At 40.7% G+C, this 20241-nt stretch overlaps 1 protein-coding gene across 1 annotated transcript in view; it reads right to left on the reverse strand.

Moving 5' to 3' along the window:
• st18 (ST18 C2H2C-type zinc finger transcription factor) overlaps positions 1-20241 on the reverse strand; it is a 156932-nt gene that overhangs the window by 22525 nt on the left and 114166 nt on the right. The window contains exons 10-15 of the mRNA XM_078398541.1: positions 12172-12273; positions 9159-9367; positions 8152-8354; positions 6290-6526; positions 3901-4016; positions 104-166 (exon numbers count right to left, since the gene is read on the reverse strand). Coding sequence (XP_078254667.1) covers positions 104-166; positions 3901-4016; positions 6290-6526; positions 8152-8354; positions 9159-9367; positions 12172-12273 — 930 coding nt within the window. The remainder of the gene's footprint in view (positions 1-103; positions 167-3900; positions 4017-6289; positions 6527-8151; positions 8355-9158; positions 9368-12171; positions 12274-20241) is intronic.

Raw genomic sequence — 20241 nt, forward strand, 5'->3', positions numbered from 1 at the left:
ATCACTGCTTTACAATAAAACCTGCTAAAGTGTCAAGGGGTTTTACTCTATTAATTCATTGTCGCTCCAGGTGATGAGCATGAAGATAAGTGCTTTCACGTACCTTCGGTGTGATGCATAATTTCCAGTTACATGGCCACTTCCATCACATCCTGGGGTAGGGCAACTGTGAAACATGAAAATAAGGTCAGTTTAACAGTACTAGCGAGACTGAAATGGGATTCATCCAAGCTGGCAGTTATACATTTCGTACAGGAATACCTATGCTTATATTGTTAAGATTATATATTTTTGCAACCCTAAGAGTCACCCCTCAAATCGTACGCTGACAAATATGATTAAAGGGCAATTTTAAGCTGAGAACATAAAGTTTTTTTGTTAAGATTCTTCAAGAATTCCGTCAGAACTGGTTATTACATAGGCTTTTGCTATTTGTTTACATTTTTAATCTGGAAAATTCAGAAAGAAAGAAGTTGGAGGGTTCTCACACAAACAAACAGCACATCATTATGGTAACTTTAATATCCTTATGATAAATTAGTGGCACTCTTATTAGGTGGAATGTGAACCTTATAAAGTTTCCGTCACACTTTCAGAACATTGCAGAACAGTTATTGGTAAATACAGCTCCCAATTTGCATATGAAATGAATATAAATCAGCTTTCGGAGCAGAAATGAATTTAACTTACAAATTCTGTACATGTTACTTCCAGGAGTTAGACACAAATTGCTGGAGTAACTCAGCGGGACAGGCTGCCACTCTGGATAGAAGGAACGGGTGACATTTCGTTTTGAGACCCTTCTTCAGACTGAAGTCTTGGGTCTGAAGAAGGGTGTCGACACAAAACATCACCCATTCCTTCTATCCAGAGATGCTGCCTGTCCTGCTGAGTTCCTGGGGAATCTGCAGTTCCTTCCCACACATGTTACTTCCAGAGTTCTCTTGAGTTCGTCCACAACCAAAGCCTGATTTGACTGCTCTGCATTGACACCTCATTGCAGCAGTGCCATAAAGTTGAACTCGTAACTTTCATGCAAGATTTCTGCCAATTTCACATGTAGTGCTTAATTGTTATTTTTGTTTAAATCCTCCTCATTCTTCCTGTTAACTCCTAGGCAAATGGACAAAATGGGCCTCTTTGAAATTTTAGGGTGGGTGAAAGGGACAGAATTATTTGACCTAGATATAATTGATCTTACTTGAGATAGCTTTAGCACTTAAGATGCAGAATTTAATTTGCCATCGTAGGTGAAGAATTAATAGTACAAGAGTTAGTAGTAAAAGGATGAATATGAGGAATTGATGCATTTGTTTTCATAAGTTCATTTGTTCATAAGACATCGGAGCAGATTTGGGCAATTTGACCCATCAAATCTGATCTACCTTTCAATCAACGCAGATTTATCTTCTTTCTCAACCCCACTCTCCTGCCTTCTTCCCTCAACCTTTGACACCCTTACTAATCAAGAGCCTATCAGTCCCCGACTTAAAGATACCCAAAGACGCCCTTCACAGCCATCTGTGGCAATGAACTCCACAGATTCACCACCCTCAGGCTCAAGAAATTCCTCCTCACACCTTTCTAAAAATATGTCCTTTTATTCTGCCCTCTGGTCCTAGACTCTCTCACTAGTGGAAATATCCTCTCCACAGTTTTATGTACTCCGTGGCTGCATTGTGTTGTGGGGTTGATTAGTGAATGCTGTTGGGTATGTCAGCCATAGAGAGACGGAGTACAGAAACAGTGCTTTCGGCCCAACTTGCCCATGCCGACCAAGATACCTCATCTACACTAGTCCCACCTGCCCGCTTTTGGCCCATATCCCTCTAAACCTTTCCTATCCATGCACCTATCCAAAATGTTTTCAAGAGAGAGGTAGATATAGCTCTTAGGGCTAATGGAAGCAAGGGATATGGGGAGAAAGCAGGAACGGGGTACTGATTTTGGATGATCAGCAATGATCATATTGAATGGCGGTGCTGGTTCGAAGGGCCAAATGGCCTACTCCTGCACCTATTTTCTATGTTTCTAAGTTTCTATTTTAAATAGTATTACAGTACCTGTTTCAATTACCTCCTCTGGCAGATCGTTCCAGATCCCCACCACGGTCTGTGTGGAAAAAGTTATCCCTCAGGTTCCTATTAAATCTTTTGCCTCTCACCTTAGAACTCTGTCCTGTGGTTCTTGATTTCCCTACTCCCTCATATGCAATATACCCATAGCACACACATGCTTCCATGAGCATTGGAAAACCACGGGATGTGTATTAGTGATGCCAAGCCTAATGCAAAATATGTTTGACATCACTACTGCAACAGTGTTTAGTAAATAAATGACAAGTGAGTCACAAGCAGAAGCAGAAACATGGAAAGCAGAGGCAAGAGTTGAAGCACTTACAGTATTAAAGGGGAAGAGCACATCAGCATACTAGCTGGGAAATCCCGAACAAAACACACAAGTCGATTTGCCTTGTGTGTTAGATTTTAGTACATGGTCAGATCTCAGTACATTATTCAAATATGCCACTCTACTTGTTCTCTGGAAGAGCTGTTTGGGATTCAGATGTGTTAATCATCTTTCAGTGTGTCCAGCATTGATACCACAAACTTGAATGCAGTATCAGAGTTGAAGGGCCCCTGGTTTTGTTTCCTCCTCACAGCAGTTTATACAAAGTCACCACAATATTTCCAGCAGCATTTCCAATTGACCGCTGTTGCTTGAAGAAGTGCAACTAAGACGGGATACTGTGCAGGTTCGTTTGTAGGTCAGGGATGAATTGAGATAATATATACAGTCAACATATTCAACAGGGCAAAAGCCCCTACAAATTGTAAGGTTTATATCCATTATTCTTGATACAATTTGTTTACATAAAAGCCATCCCCTGGCTGACCTGGATAAAGTTATTATGGAACACTCTGGTGCTGACCCAAAATGCCACCTATCCATTTTCTCCAGAGGCGCTCCCTGACCCACTGAGTTCCTTAAGCATTTTGTGTCTATCTGTGGAACACTCCTCCATGTATTTCAGTGGAAGGTAGGATTTATAGGCCGAACTTTCAATGAAAATTATATGATTTTTAACTATTGCACAGATTAATTAAAATGATTTCCAAGATGCAGGACTGTAGCTACATGGATTAACAGGAAATACCTGGGATTGTTTTCATTGGAAAAGGAGGTTGATAGAGGTATTTAAGATCACAAAGTTTATTACCAAAGATGGTAACAAGAGAGAATCTGTTCCAAATGAGAATGAGATTCAGAGCTAGGGGATTCAGAATGAAGGCAAATTGCACAAAAAAAGCAAAGCGTATTATGAAGCTAAATGCTTTTATGCTCTCAGGTTCTGGAATTTACTGGGCAATAATGGAGGCAGATTCAGAATGTTGAACTAGATGAGTGTTTGATATAAAATAACTTGCATGGGATATGGCAAGAAAGAAGTTGCAAACATTCTGAGAGTTTATGACGTTTGGGCAGCACAGTGGCGTAGTAGGACGGCATAGTGGTGTAGCGGTAGAGCAGCTACTTTACAGCGCCAGACACCAGGGCTCTATCCCAACCGTGGGTGCTGTCTCTACAGAGTTTGGACTTCCCCCCTGTGACGGCGTGGTTTTTCTCCGGGTGCTCTGGGTTCCTCCCACACTCAAATGATGTACATCATTTGTAGGTTTTGTAGGTTAATTGGCTTTGGTAAAACTGTAAATTGTCATTAGTGTGCAGGATAGTGCTTGTGTACGGGGTGACCATTGATCGGCATGGACTTGGCGGGCCGGAGGGCCTGTTTTTTCGTGCTGTATCTCTAAAGTCTAAAGTATAAAAGACTCAGTTAATTTACATGCACGTTTTTATAGCATGGCGCACATAAAGAATACATGGTGGGCAGCTACTTACGTGATGAGCTCTTTCTTTGACTCCTTGCATAGAACTTTAGACTGAGGACTCTGAATAGTGACCTCACCAGGATATCTTCTCTCTTCCATTCCTTCATTTGGGCCAAAGTCTTCTCTCTGCAAGTGTAAAGAACCAGGTAACATTAAGGTGGAGATCTGGCCTGTGTGCTGTCAGCAATTCCAGCACACGACATGATTGATTGTAGAATCTGAAAATGACCAGCACTATTGAAGCATACTTCAAAATATAATTACGTTAATAAAATATAGTTAATGAGAAGTTCTCAATATATTAAAGAGATCTGGTCTGGGTGCTGTTAGCAATTCCAGCACACACAATTATACCAATTCAAGAAAAGATTGAATTTAATTTAGTTTAGAGATACAGCGTGGAAACTGCCCACCTCCCTAACCCCCGGCCCACCGAGTCCATGCCGACCATTGGTCACCCGTTCACACTAGTTCTATGTTATCCTACTTTCTGTTCCACTCCCGACACGCTAGGGGCAATTTACAGAGGGCCCATGTAACCTACAAACCATCACGTATTTGGGATGGGGGAGGAAACCATAGCACTCGGGGGAAACTCCACACCGTTAGCACAAGAGGTCAGGATCGAACCTGGGTCTCTGGCGCTGAGGCGGTGGCTCTGGCAGCTGCGCCAATGCGCCACCCACATTTATGAGCGATCTGTTCAAACTCAAATCTACACGATTGATTGTAGATTCTGAAAATGACCAGCGCTATTAAAGCATACTTCAAAACATAATTCCATTAATAAAATGCTGCTAATGAGAAGTTCTCATATATTAAAGAGTGGTCAAAATGATTACAGTAATTATGTGGCTATAATGTAATGAATGATCCCACGTCACAGCAGGTTTACTACACACAAAGTCAACACAGGTGAGTGAATCCGTGGAGGTTGAGAATTGAAAAACTGCGACATTGGTGAACAGTGGCACTATGGGTCAGGGGGCACGTGATAACAGACAGAACATTTTAGCAGTTAGAGTCAGCATCTATCTCATCATCAAGTCACAGCATCAATTCAACCCCTATGAGTACCTCTTTGTTAATCACTACTGATGCTCTTTATAAAAAATATACATAATTACTTTCTAATTAGTTTGCAGTCAGTCAAATCTTTCAAAAGTCACTGCCTGTAGCTCTTGCCTGAGAGTCCAGCTTACTCTTTGTGTCCTCACTGAATGACGAAAAGAAAATCAAATGCAATTATCGAGGTCCCAACCATGTTTAATTTCACTGGAACTGCTGCCAGTTTGTGGGTTGAAGAATTGTAATTTGCAGATCAAGTTTAACAATGTTTTGTGTAACATCAGGGAAATTGTGCCAAAGGAAACACCAACCAGCTGGAAACTCCAGGCTAACAAAACAATGTGGAACCAATTCAACACAATGCAATCGTGAATAGTACAAACCACAAAATGGGAAGACGATGGAAAAATTGCACATCTCAGACAGCAGTAGAGTGGTAGAGCTGCTGCCTTACAGTACCAGAGACCTGGATTTGATCCTGACTACAGAGTTTGTACATTCTCTCTGTGATTGCATCGGTTTCCACCTGCTCTTGTGCTCTTGTTTCCACTTCCTCCTCGTGCTCTGGTTTCCACCCATTTTTCAAAGACATGCAGGTTTGTAGGTTAATTGGTTTCTGTAAAGTGTCCCTAATGTGTAGGATAGAACGAGTATACAGGTGATTGTTGGTCGGTGTGGACTCAGTGGGCTAAAGGGGCTGTTTCTACACTTTATCTCTCTAAACTAAACTTATGAATACCAGTACTCTTCCCATTATTTTCTTAATAAGTTCTGAATCCATAAACTATTACTTAATTTGTTTATTTGTTCAGAGACAACATGGAAACAGGCCCTTTGGTCCACTGAGTCTGCACCGCTCATTAGTCACCCGTTCACACTAGTTCTAAGTGAACCCACTTTCTCATCCACACCTTAGATATTAGGAGCAGTTACAGAGGCCAATTAAACTACAAACCCACATGTCTCTGTGGTCACAGGAGAATGTGCAAACTCCACACAGACAGCATCCAAAGGTCAAGATCTGAAATGTAAAGGTTTAACTTATTTATTTTATAGTAAAATTCCAGCAGTGGGCAGTGGTTGGAAGAACATTGTGAAAATTAATAGATTATAAGTAATTGTTTGCAGATGTAGCTTCTAGACTTGATCTCTGCAACCACTGCTTCGAAGAAAACGATGGATAACAAAATCTCAGCAAGAGCTTGCATTCACAACCCACTGCAAATGGTTCTACAACAAAATTAACATTCAACTTTAAAGCGCCTCTCAACAACAACTCATTAGTATGCACAGACTACATAAATTACCAACGAGAAATACTTTTTGGTTACCTCTTTATCCTCTTCCTTCTCCATTTGTGCTTTAGAGTAGTTAACAGGTGAAACCCATCCCTCTTGCTCACACAGTGCTTGGTAGTACTGAGGAGTTATCAAGATACTATTTAGGTATGATGGAGGCGATTCTGGCGTGTTTCCCAGAGAACTGAGAGTGGTGACTTTATCCCGGTTTCTATTTTTGTTCATGCTTAAGTCCAGGGTTCCATTTTCATCCACTTCTATGCCTGTGCTCTGCATTAAAAGATGCCCACAACTGTTATTATTTAACATTTGCATGTGATCCAAAGTACTAGATTAAAAAGGAATCTACTCCTCTATATTAGAGGGGTTGCACTACTTTGAAGATTATTTTGCAGAAGGTCAATCAGCAGGGTGGAGATACAGCTTTTGCATGTTACTTCAAATGGAAATGTAATCCAGTACCTTGATGAGCAAATCTATCATCTGTCAGATCTCAAAGTTTGCAAAAAACTCTGATTCTTCAATAACACTTCAGAAGTAACTATTTTTTGCAGCAAGATTTCAAGCTGTGGCATTTGGTAAACTTCCGGAGTATAAATGGTTATACTGATTTACACTTACTTTATTTTCTGAATGTCATCTAAACCTTTAAATTACAGCTTGCAATGCGATTGAGTGAAAATCTAACAAACCTAACCGTTCTATATCAATAACAGTGTTTTGCTCCATAAGCATTAACTCTGTTAAAATAACGTAATTCCCAGATTCTAGTCAATGTTCCAAGAAAATAATTCTAGAAATTATTATTTTTGATCTGCATGTTGTTGTGAACCTAAATAGCATCACTAACATAAATGTCTTCCAATAGTGGCAGAGATAAGGTATCACAGACTCTCAGCCTACCATGTCCATGACACCCATCAAGTACTGATTCATAGCACCCAAACTTTCAGTATTTAATCCATGCCTTATATACCTTGGCATTTCAAGTGTTCATTAAACACTTTAGTTTTAGTTTGAGTTCATGTTTCTTCATCAATTTAGATACAACATACAGGGGTCCCTGGAATCATACCCAATGGTTCCTTTGTTGAGCAACACTCCGTAATACCCTCCCATTCATCGTGTAGGTCCTACACAGCCATCCCCCCACATTATGCAGGGACTGCGATCCCAGGAAACTGTCATTATCATGGCCCTCTGTAGCACAAACCCACTTTTCCCATTGAATCCCACGCTATAAGCGGGATGCTTTCTTGAGGATGTATTTTTCTCATGTTGTCAATTTATCAGTGATGACAAAGTGTCCCACCACTGTTATTTAACAGTAGCGGCCAATTTTAGGGATGGGCAAGGCTCGTGCAGAACAAATAATTGTCATTATTTCTTTTTAGTCACTGACTGCTGTGGGACAATAAAATTTGGATGCGACGTCACTGCATCGATTGTGTTGGCAGTCACAGCCATGCCCTTTCTTTGTCACCAGTCCTCTCCAGTCTAAGGAAATCAAAGTCATCTCAAAGTGCAGCAGTACCATTATCTTCACCTGTGAAGCAATTACTGTAATGCTTGTATTGGGAAATGGTTTAGGAGGTGGGGATTTCAGGAAAAGAGATGGGATTCAAGTATTGGGGTTCATGGGAGATAGATGGTATGGAAGGAGTTCAGGGAGGTAATGGGTTAAAGCACGGAAGTGGAGTAAAAACTGAGGGATTATTTCAAAGAGTCTTAGAGTCATACAGCATGGAAACAGGCCTTCGGGCCAACTTGTCCAAGCCGACCAACATGTCCCATCCACACCAGGAACTGCCCATGGCCAGTGCAGCTCCCCACAAAACAGGACTGAAATTTCACAGCTCACATTTTTCGTTGTAAATTTACATGAATTGTCTCACCTTAGTTGACAAATCCTGTGGCTTTGTAGAAAGGTTCTGTGGCATCTCTCTGCAGCGTGTGGATAGATTGAGGATGGCCGCAGCTGCTATATGAGTGGCTTCAGTATCCTGAATATAACTGTAGACACCGGACTGGCATGGACTTTGAACAGAAGCTCTGGGCACTCGGCTGGAATAAGCCACTGGACTTGTAAACTGTTTGGCTGATAACAGATGCGGGTGACATTTATGTTAACATTTAGGCAGCACCTTCTAAGAATTGTACAGTTCAGTGTATTTGCTAACTTTTAAGCTATTTTTCCATTTGACTGATATGCAGGTCCTCCCCAGCTTATAATAGGGTTCTATTCCTGAGAATTGGTTTTACCCCGAACAAATTGCATGTTGGATAATGAACAGGATGCTTGAACAGGAAGCAAACTGCTGGAGGATGAAGGGTCCCAGCTTGAAACATCATCTATCAATTTCTCTCCGCAGATGCTGCTGACCTGCTGTACTCTCCCAGCAGTTTGATTTTCGTTCTAGATTCCAGCAGCTGTACTCTCTTGTGGCTTCGTGGAGCAGAGTGCTTCCTTGAAGTGGACACCAGAGGTAGGAGAACTATGGACCTTCTGCTCCTAATTCCATTTCCTAGTGTTCAATTTGTTGGTAGGGTGCAGGGGAGAGGATTATGTTGAAAACCCAACTCTTACTAACCAGCAGTAAGGAACTCCAAGAACAATAACTTAAGGCTGCTTTAGTTTTCCTGGAATTTCTATGCAAGTCCTGCTGGAGGTTCTCTGGGAAAGCATTCAGCTCTATTTTCTTTTTAATAATTTCTCTTTTCTGATGCCCCAATGTTATTAGAGTCATACAGCAGGGAAACATGCCCTTCGGCCCAACTCATCCATGCTGACCAAGATGCCCCATCTAAGCTAGTCCCATTTAGCCATGTCTAAACATCCCTCTAAACCTTTCCTATCTACTGTATGTAACTGTCATCAATCACCCTTTTCTTCAACACTTACATTCACAAAATCGAACTGCTTCCCATTCTTGAACTTTTGATGATACTGTGTGTTTTCCAAATACTTGTGCATCAAAGCTGGCATAATCAAATGGAGCCTTAGTATATTTGTCCAGTTCCTTAGATATGTTGGTATGGCAGGCGCTAATGGGCTGCGTTGATCCATAGCTGAAGTGTGCGATCTCCATTTGCTTCACCAGACACATTGGCCTATGGAAAGGATGGAAAGGTCATTAACAAGAGACTCAAGAGACTACTCTGCTAGACATTACAGAGAATTGCAGACACAGCAACTTCCCTTCTATTGACTCCATCTGCACTTCTTGTTGCCTCAGCAAGGCCACCAGCATAATCAAGGATGAGTCCCACCCTGGACACTCCCTCCTCTCTCCTCCCCCATCAGGCAATAGGTACAGAAGTGTGAAAATGCACACCTCCAGATTCAGGGACGGTTTCTTCCCAGCTGTTATCAGGAAACTGAATCTTACTAGTACCAACTAGAGAGTGGTCCTGAGCTACCATCTACCTCATTGGAGACCCTCGGACGATCTTTAATTGGACATTTCTGCACCTTATCTTGCAATAAACAATATTTCCTTTATCCTGTATCTGTACAGTGTGTGCAGCTTGATTGTAATCATATATAGTCTTTCCGCTGACTGTATAGCAGGCAACAAAAAAACCTTTCACTGTATCTAGGTAGACGTGACAATAAAATAAACTGCAGATGCTGTAATCCAAAATACAAACTGCTGGAGGAAATCAGCAGGTCAGTAGGAACTCAGTAGGAGGCTAAGGTACAGTCAACATTTTGCCTCAGGACCAGTGTGAGGTTAACTTCCCCCCACCTGCTTTATCTGCTGAGTTCCTCCACCGAATCAGAGAAACATGGCACAGTACAACATGGAAGCAGGTCCTTTGGCCCAGCTTGTCCATGCCGACCAATTTGGCTCATTGTCTATTTGTTTGCATTTGGCCGAAAGCCCTCTAAACCCTTCAGCAATTTGTTTTTTGCTCAAAACCATAAACTAGGTTGCTTATTTCCTTTCCTGTAAACTGCAGATTCTCAGGCAGGATTCTCCAGCCCTTCTGAGCCACCGTCAGTGTCATTCCTTAATTATTCCACCAGGTGGCACATTGGAGCAACAAGAATAGTGTTTACTTCTTGCCCATGATAAGCTAAAAATGTGAAAAGCATTCAAAGCAGATTTTTTTCTTCAAATCTTTCAATGTGAAATTCTGGGCAGGACATAACCTGCCAATCCACCTTGGCTTAGAACCAAACATGACACAAGCAAACATAGTCACAGAAATGTCCTTGCCAGTATCAGAAATGTAAGAATAACTGAATAGGCTATCTAGTCAGAATATCCAAAAGATGAACTTGAGGTGAATTTTAAAGGTTTATTGGACAGAAAAGCCTCAAGGCAGTATTGATGCCCTCATGCTTGCAAGCATTAAAATTAATGTTAATCGGTCCCTTATAATTGCCACAGATAGCAGTGGAGCCCAACTCATTGGGTAGTTTAAAAGCGGGGATTGATGGTTTCTTGATTAGTAAGGGTGTCAAAGGTTATGGGGAGAAAGCAGATGAAAGGGGTTCTGATAGATCATAGAAAAATAGATCAGCTGGGATCGAATGGTGGAGCAAGCTCAATGGGTCGAATAGCCTACTTCTGCTCCTATGTCTTATGATCTTAATGAGACAAATATAAAATCTAATATAGAAAGGAGAGAATCTGCTGCAGGTGGCAGTATCTCTATCTCAACTGCAACAGGAGTCCAACCTAACAAGGAGCAGAACCTGAGATCCACAGTGCTGCTGAGAAATCTCTTCTCCTCTTATCTTACTTCTGGATTTTTTTGCCCTTTATTCATTGTTACCTCCACAATTATTCATTAATCTGCACTCTATCTGCATAGTATCTGGCTCAAGTGATGCCATTGATTTACATGACAGTCTTTCAACAATTCAAATTAAAAAGGAATTACTTATTGACTGGGCAAAAAAGTGTGGAATGTTCTATGATGCCCTTTGTTTAGTTTAATTGCTTTGAATCTTTATTTTGGTATCAATGGAGTGGTAATCAGTTAAAATGGCTTCAAGAGGCACAGGGCAAGTTTTTAATTTATGCTGAGGATGGTGGGTGCCTGGAGCATGCTGCCAGGGGCGATAGTGGAGCAGATATGATAGTCAGGTTTAAGAGACGTGAGGCGTATGATAGTCAAGTCAAGTCAAGTCAATTTTATTTGTATAGCACATTTAAAAACAACCCACGTTGACCAAAGTGCTGTACATCTGATTAGGTACTAAGGATAAAATGAAACATACAGTAGCACGCAAACATAACAGCACATACAAAACAGTTCACAGCGCCTCCTCAATGAGCCTCAAACGCTAGGGAGTAGAAATAGGTTTTGAGCCTGGACTTAAAGGAGTCGATGGAGGAGGCAGTTCTGATGGGGAGAGGGATGCTGTTCCACAGTCTAGGAGCTGCAACCGCAAAAGCACGGTCACCCCTGAGCTTAAGCCTAGACCGCGGGAGTACAAATAATGGAGGGATATGGATCTAGTTCAGGCTGAAGAGATCCATTTAATTTGGCATCATGTTCAGCACAAACATTGTGGGCTGAAGGGCCTGTTCCTGTGCTGCTTTCTTCAATGTGTAGGAAGGAACTGCAAATGCTGGTTTACACTGGAGATAGACACAAAATGCTGGAGTAACTCAGCATCTCTGGATAGAAGGAATGGGTGATGATTCAGGTTTGAAGAAGGGTCTCGACCTGAAACGTCTCCCATTCCTTCAATGCAGAGATGCTGCCTGAACCGCTGAGTTACTCCAGCATGGTGTGTCTATCTGCATTCTTCGTTGTTCTCGGTAAGATCTGCTTTCACCAAATATCGCCCAGGCAGTGAAATTGAAATTACCCACCTAAGCCTTTACTCCTGACTAGGTAGTGTAAGGTAGTTATGATTACATTGAGAAAATTGAAAAAGAAAAGAATATAACTACCTCAGCATTTGGTCTGAGCTTTGTCCAATCCTTGTGAGATCATTCGGTTTGTCTTGTGATTTGGCCAGTTTCTCTGCTGCAGCAATTGGGCAACCTGAGAGACTAAGAGAAAACAAAGAAAATAATGAAGCACAAGTTATTTGCAGAGTCGCAATCATTAACGAGAAGAATATAATTTGTTATCATGTTTAGATCTAGCTTTAAACAATTTTCTAAAAATCCTCAGCTGGTTAAGATTTTAGGAATAATGGAGCCAAAGAACTTCAATTGATCTTCGTGCATGTTCTACTAATCAGTTATATCACATCCAATCTGAGCCTCATTTTACCCACCCAGGCACCATTTACCTTAGATATCCTTACTTTTTAACATGATTATTTAAAGAAATAGTTTGTCTACATCCATCCTATAACATGTTTTTACCATTTAAAAAATACTTTGATCAGACCTGCATTGGGACTGAATATTGGAAGCAGGGCCAATGCATGAATACAGTAATATTATACATTTAGCATATGTGATTGGAAATTAATTTCTACCTTTTATCTTTCAACCAAATCACAATCTATATCACCATTCAGCATGCCTTTACTTTGTTAATGAAACCATCCAGTCAACCAATATAGAATTATACTGCTCATTCACAAAGTGTACCTCAGCATCCATTACCTCATCATCTACCTGCCATGCTAGTTAGTGGCTTCTTTCATAAATCCAGGTCATTTCCTTTTGCAACAAATACTTGGCACAATATCTACAATTATATCTCCCCACAAATCTTGTTAAATTGATTCATGTGTTCTTCGTAAATCTTAAATGCTTTTTGCCACTTTCAATCGAAAGGCAGAATTTTGAATCTAGAAATTTGAATCTAGAAAATATAATTCTCCACGATTCTTTCAAGTCATCCATTTTAGGTCATTTTCAGTTTTATGTCCCATTCCCTCTCACATTATGTCTTTTCCCTCACACAGTTTGGCCCATTGACGTATTTTTAGATATCTCATGCTCCTGTTATATTCATTGAACCCATATTCAATGAATACTAAGTTCTCATTTAGCAAGTATGATGTTTACCTTTTGTGTATTATAGCTTTACCTGCACTAATTGTCTTTAATGGAACAACATTTCTCTTTGCTCCTCATTTTCTATTAACAAAGCCACACCAAGAACTATGAATACATTTTACTAAGGCTTAAAAAATCAAATCTAATCCTGACACTACAGAACACAATCAGTATAATCGTGTTATGAAGGAATAAAGAAATTTATCTGAAAAGAGAAAGCTTGCTTCAATGGGATACTTCAACCAAACAAATATGGAAAATAAAATGCTTTAATATCAGAAATGAAAACATGTACTACTTGACTCTATAAGACCAAATATATCAACAAACTCATAAAATGCACTGCTCATAATAACTTGGTTGTTCCAGATTGCTAAATGTGTACAATGATTTGGATTTACTACCAGAGTGCAGGAATATAATGTTAAAACTATTAAACAATAGAACGTTAAAGTGTCCAGACAGCTAAAGTTGGTCAACATTTAATTGGAGGACTAGTAAACACTGTTGAGATGATATGACAAAAATGCATATAATAGTACACTGAAAACTACCTATTCCAATGTATACATGTCATTGATATTGGATTAATAAACAAGCAAATGCAAAGATATGCAAAGAAGAAAATTACCCTCTCTAATTTCTCAGAAAGTTCAGTTCAGTTTAGTTTATTGTCACGTGTACCGAGGTACAGTAAAAAGCTTTTGTTGCATGCTAACCAGTCAGCAGAAAGACATTACACGATTACAATCAACCCATTTACAGTGTATAGAAACATGAATAGGGAATAACATTTAGTGCAAGGTAAAGCCAGCAAAGTCCGATCAAGGACAATCGACCCATTTACAGTGTATAAATGGGTCGATTGTCCTTGATCGGACTTTGCTGGCTTTACCTTGCACTAAATGTTATTCCCTATTCATGTTTCTATACACTAAAAAAAGCCAGCAAAGTCCGATGAAGGGTAGTCCGAGGGTCATCAGATAGTATTTCAGCACTGCTCTCTGGTTGTGTTAGGATGATTCATTTGCCTGATAACAGCTGGGAAGAAACTGTCCCCAAATCTGGTGACGTGCGATTTCACACTTCTATACCTTTTGCCTGATGGGAGAGGGGAGAAGAAGGAGGGGCCAGGGTGCGACTTGTCCTTGATTATGCAGTTGGCATTGCCGAGGCAGTGTGAGGGATAAATGGTCAATAGAAGGGAGCTCAGTTTGTGTGATGGTCTGGGCTGCGTCCACAATTCACTGCAATTTCTTGCAGTCTTGGATGGAGCTGTTCCCAAACCCAGCTGTGATGCATCCTGATAAAATGCTTTCTATGGAAAGGTTTCTCAAAAGAAAATATCCACATTATATTTTTAATGTATATTTATATTTCTGCAATGCTCTGTATATCTGAGTTTTTCACTTCTTTCCAGTGTTCAGTAATATCTCTGATATTTGTAACACATTATAGATCTTTACCCCATGATAACTGAACTCAGAAGTCTCTCTTTAACCCTCACTGCTTCCTTCCCTCCTTCACTGGAGCTCTCAATAAATCATTCTCACTTATTGATTCCTATGGTCCCTTTGGGGATCCCAAATCCTTCCTCACATTTCTACTTGAAATTATATTACATAGAAACACAGAAAATAGGTGCAGGAGGCCATTTGGCCCTTTGAGCCAGCATCACCATTCATTGTGATCATGGCTGATCATCCACAATCAGTAACCCATGCCTGCCTTCTCCCCATATCCCTTGATTCCACTGGGCCCTGGAGCTCTATCTAACTCTCTTTTAAATTCATCCAGTGAATTGGCCTCCACTGCCCTCTGTGACAGAGAATTCCACAAATTCACAACTCTCTGGGTGAAAAAGGTTTTTTCTCACCTCAGTTTAAAATGGCCTCCCTTTATTCTTAGACTGTGGCCCCTGGTTCTGGACACCCCCAACATTGCGGGAAAAAAATCTGCATCCAGCTTGGATTTTTAAAATAATTTAATATGTTTCTATATGATCCCCTCTCATTCTTCTAAATTCCAGTGCATACAAACCCAATCTTTCCTCATATGACAGTCCCGCCATCCCGGGGATTAACCCCGTGAATCTATGCTGCACTGCCTCAATAGCAAGGATGTCCTTCCTCAAATTGGGAGACCAAAACTGCATACAATCCTCGAGTGGTGGTCTTACCAGGGCCCTATACAACTGCAGAAGGACCTCTTTACTCCGATACTCAAATCCTCTCATTATGAAGGCCAACATGGCCATTAGCTTTCTTCACTGCCTGCTGCACCTGCATGTTTACTTTCAGTCACTGGTGTGCAAGGACACCCAGGTCTCTTTGCACTTCCCTTTTTCCTAATCTGACACCATTGAGATAATAATCTGCCTCCTTGTTCTTGCCGCCACTGTGGATAAACTCACATGTATCTACATTATACTGCATCTGCCATGCATCTGCCCACTCACTCAACCTGTCCAAGTCAACCTGCAACCTCCGAGCATCCTCTTCGCAGTTCACACTGCCACCCAGCTTTGTGTCATCTGCAAATTTCCCAGTGTTACTTTTAATTCCATCATCTAAATCATTAATATATATTGCAAATAGTTGCCGTCCCAGCACCGAGCCTTGTGGCACTCCAATCACCACTGCCTGCCATTCTGAAAAGGACCCGTTTATTCCTACTCTTTGCTTTCTGTCTGCCAACCAATTCTCTATCATTGTCAACACCCTACCCCCAATTCCATGTGCTCTAATTTTGCCCACTAATCTCCTGTGTGGGACCTTATCAAAAGCTTTCAGAAAGTCCAGATACACTACATCCACTGGCTCTCCTTCGTCCATTTTACTTGTCACATCCTCAAAAAATTCCAGAAGATTAGTCAAGCAGGATTTCCCCTTCATAAATCCATGCTAACTTGGACCAATCCTTTTACTGTTATCCAAATGCGTCATTATTATCTCTTTAATAATTGACTCCAGCATCTTCCCCACCACTGATGTCAGGCTAACTGGTCTATAATTCCCCGTTTTCTCTCACTCCTTTCTTGAAAAGTGGGATAATCCTCCCAATTCACAGGAATTGATCCTGAATCTATAGAACATTGGGAAATGATCACCAATGCGTCCACGATTTCTAGAGCCACCTCCTTAGGTACCCTGGGTTGCAGACCATCAGGCCCTGGGGATTTATCAGCGTTCAGTCCCATCAGTCTACCCAATACTATTTCTCGCCTAATGCAAATTTCTTTTAGTTCCTCTGTCTCCCTAGATCTGTCCTCTAGTACATCTGGGAGATTGGTTCGGTCTTCACTAAGGAAGACACGAACAAAGTACCTGTTCAACTCTTCTGCCATTTCCTTGTTCCACATAATAATTTCACCTGTTTCTGCCTTCAAGGGACGCACATTTGTCTTTTTCTCTTAACATACCTAAAGAAGTTTTTACTATCCTTTCTATTCTTGACCAGCTTCCCCTCGTACTTCATCTTTTCACCCCGTATTGGCCTTTTTGTTGCCTTCTGTTGTCCTTTGAAAGTTTCCCAATCCCCTGGCTTCCCGCTATTCTTTGCTATGTTATACACATTTTTTAAAGTTTTATTCCATCCCTAACTTCCCTTGTCAGCCACGGTTGCCTCTCACTCCCCTTATTCATCACTAATTTCAATTTCCCATTTAGCACCACATACATTTCTAGACTTTCCTATAATTTATGAAAGAAAGAGTATATGTAGTAGAAACAGGGACAGGCCTCACATTCCCTTGCTCTGCTATTCAATTAGATCATGGCTAGTTCTAATCTATATCAAGTCAACTTTATCATAGATATCCTTTGACTCCTTTAATGTCAAAGCTTGAGTGACATTAAGTCTCACCTTTGAAAACAACAAATGATTTAACATCCACTCCGTACTATGCTTGAGAACTTCAGAGATACACAATTCTTGAGTAAAGGACTGTTTTATGATCACATTCCTACAAGTCCAACCCATTTTCTTGAGTTGGAGCTAATTTCCCAATATATTGCTAGCTGCTTATTAATATTTCCAAGTTACACTAACCTGTGGTCACTCATTTACCATCTAAAAATAGCCCACGTAATCAATTTTATGCTTATTTTCATCTATTTTTAAATTACGACCGATACTTTACTAATGCAATAATTCTTTACTGGAGAGGGATAATCAATATGCAATTTCTGAACCTTAAAGTCCATCTATTAATCTATTTACTTTGTAAGTATAGCACAGACAACATGAATAAATGAATGAATGAATGAATGAATGAATGAATGAATGAATGAATGAATGAATGAATGAATGAATACTTAATTGTCACATATGATAAGTCACTGTGAAATTCATTGGCTTCCAGTTCGACTAAACTTCCTTTTTTTTGTTCTAAATTAAATCTCTCATTCTTCATTTATTTCTGTGCCTCTTAATGATGATTTCATTTGTGCAGGTTTTTTAAAAAGTCACCTTCAGTACCTTTCCATTTTGCATTTCTATACAATTCAACACACAATATAAAATAAAAGACATGGTTTGGTTCTGAGGAAGAAAGTTATTTCTAACTTTGTAATGATGACAGGAGCATTAATAAGGGCGAAAGCTTAGCAGATTGACTCTCTTTTGAAGTTGAAATTTTATATGTCTAAAATTTCAATGCAGATGCGTTGACTGGAGATCAAAAGGTCCCCAGTGGAATAATAGAAGTGGCTTTTGGAGCTGCTTCTTCACTAAAGTTATGCGGAGATCAGAAGAAATCCTCAAACCCTGGGATGCGTAATATAATATTAGAATATTCAACCTCAGCATGATGATTTACTGATCAATGGATCAGTCGGAAATGGACTGGTAAATTCAGCTGGGTTGCTCAAACTCTCCATCAGAGGAGAGGCTCAGAGGTTCTCAAGAGCAGGAGCCCCAAAAACAAGCTGGCCATGTGAGCAAATTATATTGCATATAAGACTGGGTATATTATCTTGTTTCTAGAGTTTGATTGCACTATCTTTAAAGGACCTCATTCTGTACTTTGCAGTTAATATCAAACCCATTGTTTTTAACTATTTCTTTATCTCACCCAACAGGCCGCTTGGTCTTTCATTTGAATTGTGAGTGGGGAACGTCAAACTTGTGCCACACAACGTAACCCATTGTGTGGGCAAGGCTGAGTGGACCAGCCCATTGCCTCCTCTAAGCTCATCTACTATATATCGTGTTCCTTACAGAACACCACAGGAGATCCTTTTTCCCTGTGGCTATCAAACTGTACAATTCCTCCCTCTTCTGTCGTGGGGTAGACTGAATCCCCCCCCCCAATCTTTGCACGTCTCCAATCTTTTCCACTCGTCACTTTAATTTCATGTTTCATGTATCTTGTGTTTTATGACTGTTGGCAGATCAATTTCCCTACCGGGTTAAATAAAGTTCTATCGTATCGTATCGTATCATATCGTTCCCTGATGTGGCCTCGTTTACATTGTCGAGACCAAATGTAGGCTCTGTGCCCATTTTGCCGAACACTTGCGCTCGGTCTTCCAAGGCCTGCTGGAACTCCCGGTTGCTAACCATTTTAAATTCCCTTTCCATTCCCACACTGACCATTCTGTCCTGGGACTCCTCCATTGCTAGAGTGAGACCACATGCACACTGGAGGAACAGCACGCTATTTTTCTCTTGGGTAGATTGCAGCGTGAACAGTATGAACATTGAATTCTAGGTAACTAATCTACAAACCCTTCCCCTTCACCCCCTTCCCCTCCCCTCCTCTTCCCTTTGCCTTACCTGGACGCAACCATTTCTCCCTACTCTTTCACCTATATTTCTTCTTTATCTCATACCTTTTTGATTCTGGCTTTTTTCCAACCGTCTGCCTATCAAAACTCCTCCTATCACCTATATCCACTTGCCAGGCTGTGTCCTGCCCCTCGTCTCTTCCAGCTTTAACCCCCCCCCCCCCCCACCATGAACAGTCTGAAGAAGGGTCCCGACCCAACCCATAACGTCATCTATCCATGTTCTCCAGAGATGCTGCCTGAACTACTGAATTACTCCACCATTTTATGTCATTTTTTGTAAACCAGCACCTGCAGTTCCTTGTATCTGCTCTTTGCCTTTGTCCGTTTGTGTAAATATGCAATTTTAAGATTTGGAATTATGTAAAATATTATAAATATCCTAATATTGCTCTCAAATGTTTTAGATGGGGAGTGCGATGAAAATGGGTATCTTATTATTATGATCTGCCACTGCAGCTGGGGTTCCATGGTCAATTCGTTCAGAATTTTGTAGAGTCGGATAGCCAATATATTTGTTTGGAAAATGACCTATTGTGTTAATACATTTGGAGCTGCTGCATGAATGGGCATATCATTCGACAAACAAAACATTCAATGGTGCTAATTTAACACCTATTGTCAGGCTTCCGAATCTGCAAACAGATCCACACAGAAATTCATGCGCACAGACAGTTTCTGTCGTCTGGCATGAAGAGCACACCCTTTTTTATTGTGTTAACTATATTGATGTTGTAGGCATCCAGAAATTACTCATCACCAACTGCATCTCATGTAAGGGATCTTGCCAATGGTGGCTGCCCACTGTCAGCCTGTCTCTCTCTCTATCTCTCTCTCTACGTTGCTACACACACATTTGTGCAGGCTTGAGTCCGTTTACAGTTTTATCACAAATTCTTCCCAGAGTTGGCCGTGGACCTTGCATTTTGGCAAAGTGAGTGTTCTCTGTTACATTTTGAAATGCTCAATGCCTTGAATCAGAATTCTTTGGAGGTAGACTTAAAATGTAAGCTTCACCTGCACTAGCAGGTGGAAAAAGTAGGATGTTTCTGCCTGGAACAAAGATGGGACATTCTCAGCAGCGTTTTTAAAAAAAGGGATTTATATGGGAACAGCTAAATGTAACTTATAAAGAACAAATGCAGATGGCTTTGGAAGCCACCTCACTGGGCATTTTTAAGGCGGAGATTGACAGAAACTTGATTAGTAAGGG

Source organism: Rhinoraja longicauda, chromosome 4, assembly GCF_053455715.1.
Source record: "Rhinoraja longicauda isolate Sanriku21f chromosome 4, sRhiLon1.1, whole genome shotgun sequence".
Taxonomy (NCBI): Eukaryota; Metazoa; Chordata; class Chondrichthyes; order Rajiformes; family Arhynchobatidae; genus Rhinoraja; species Rhinoraja longicauda.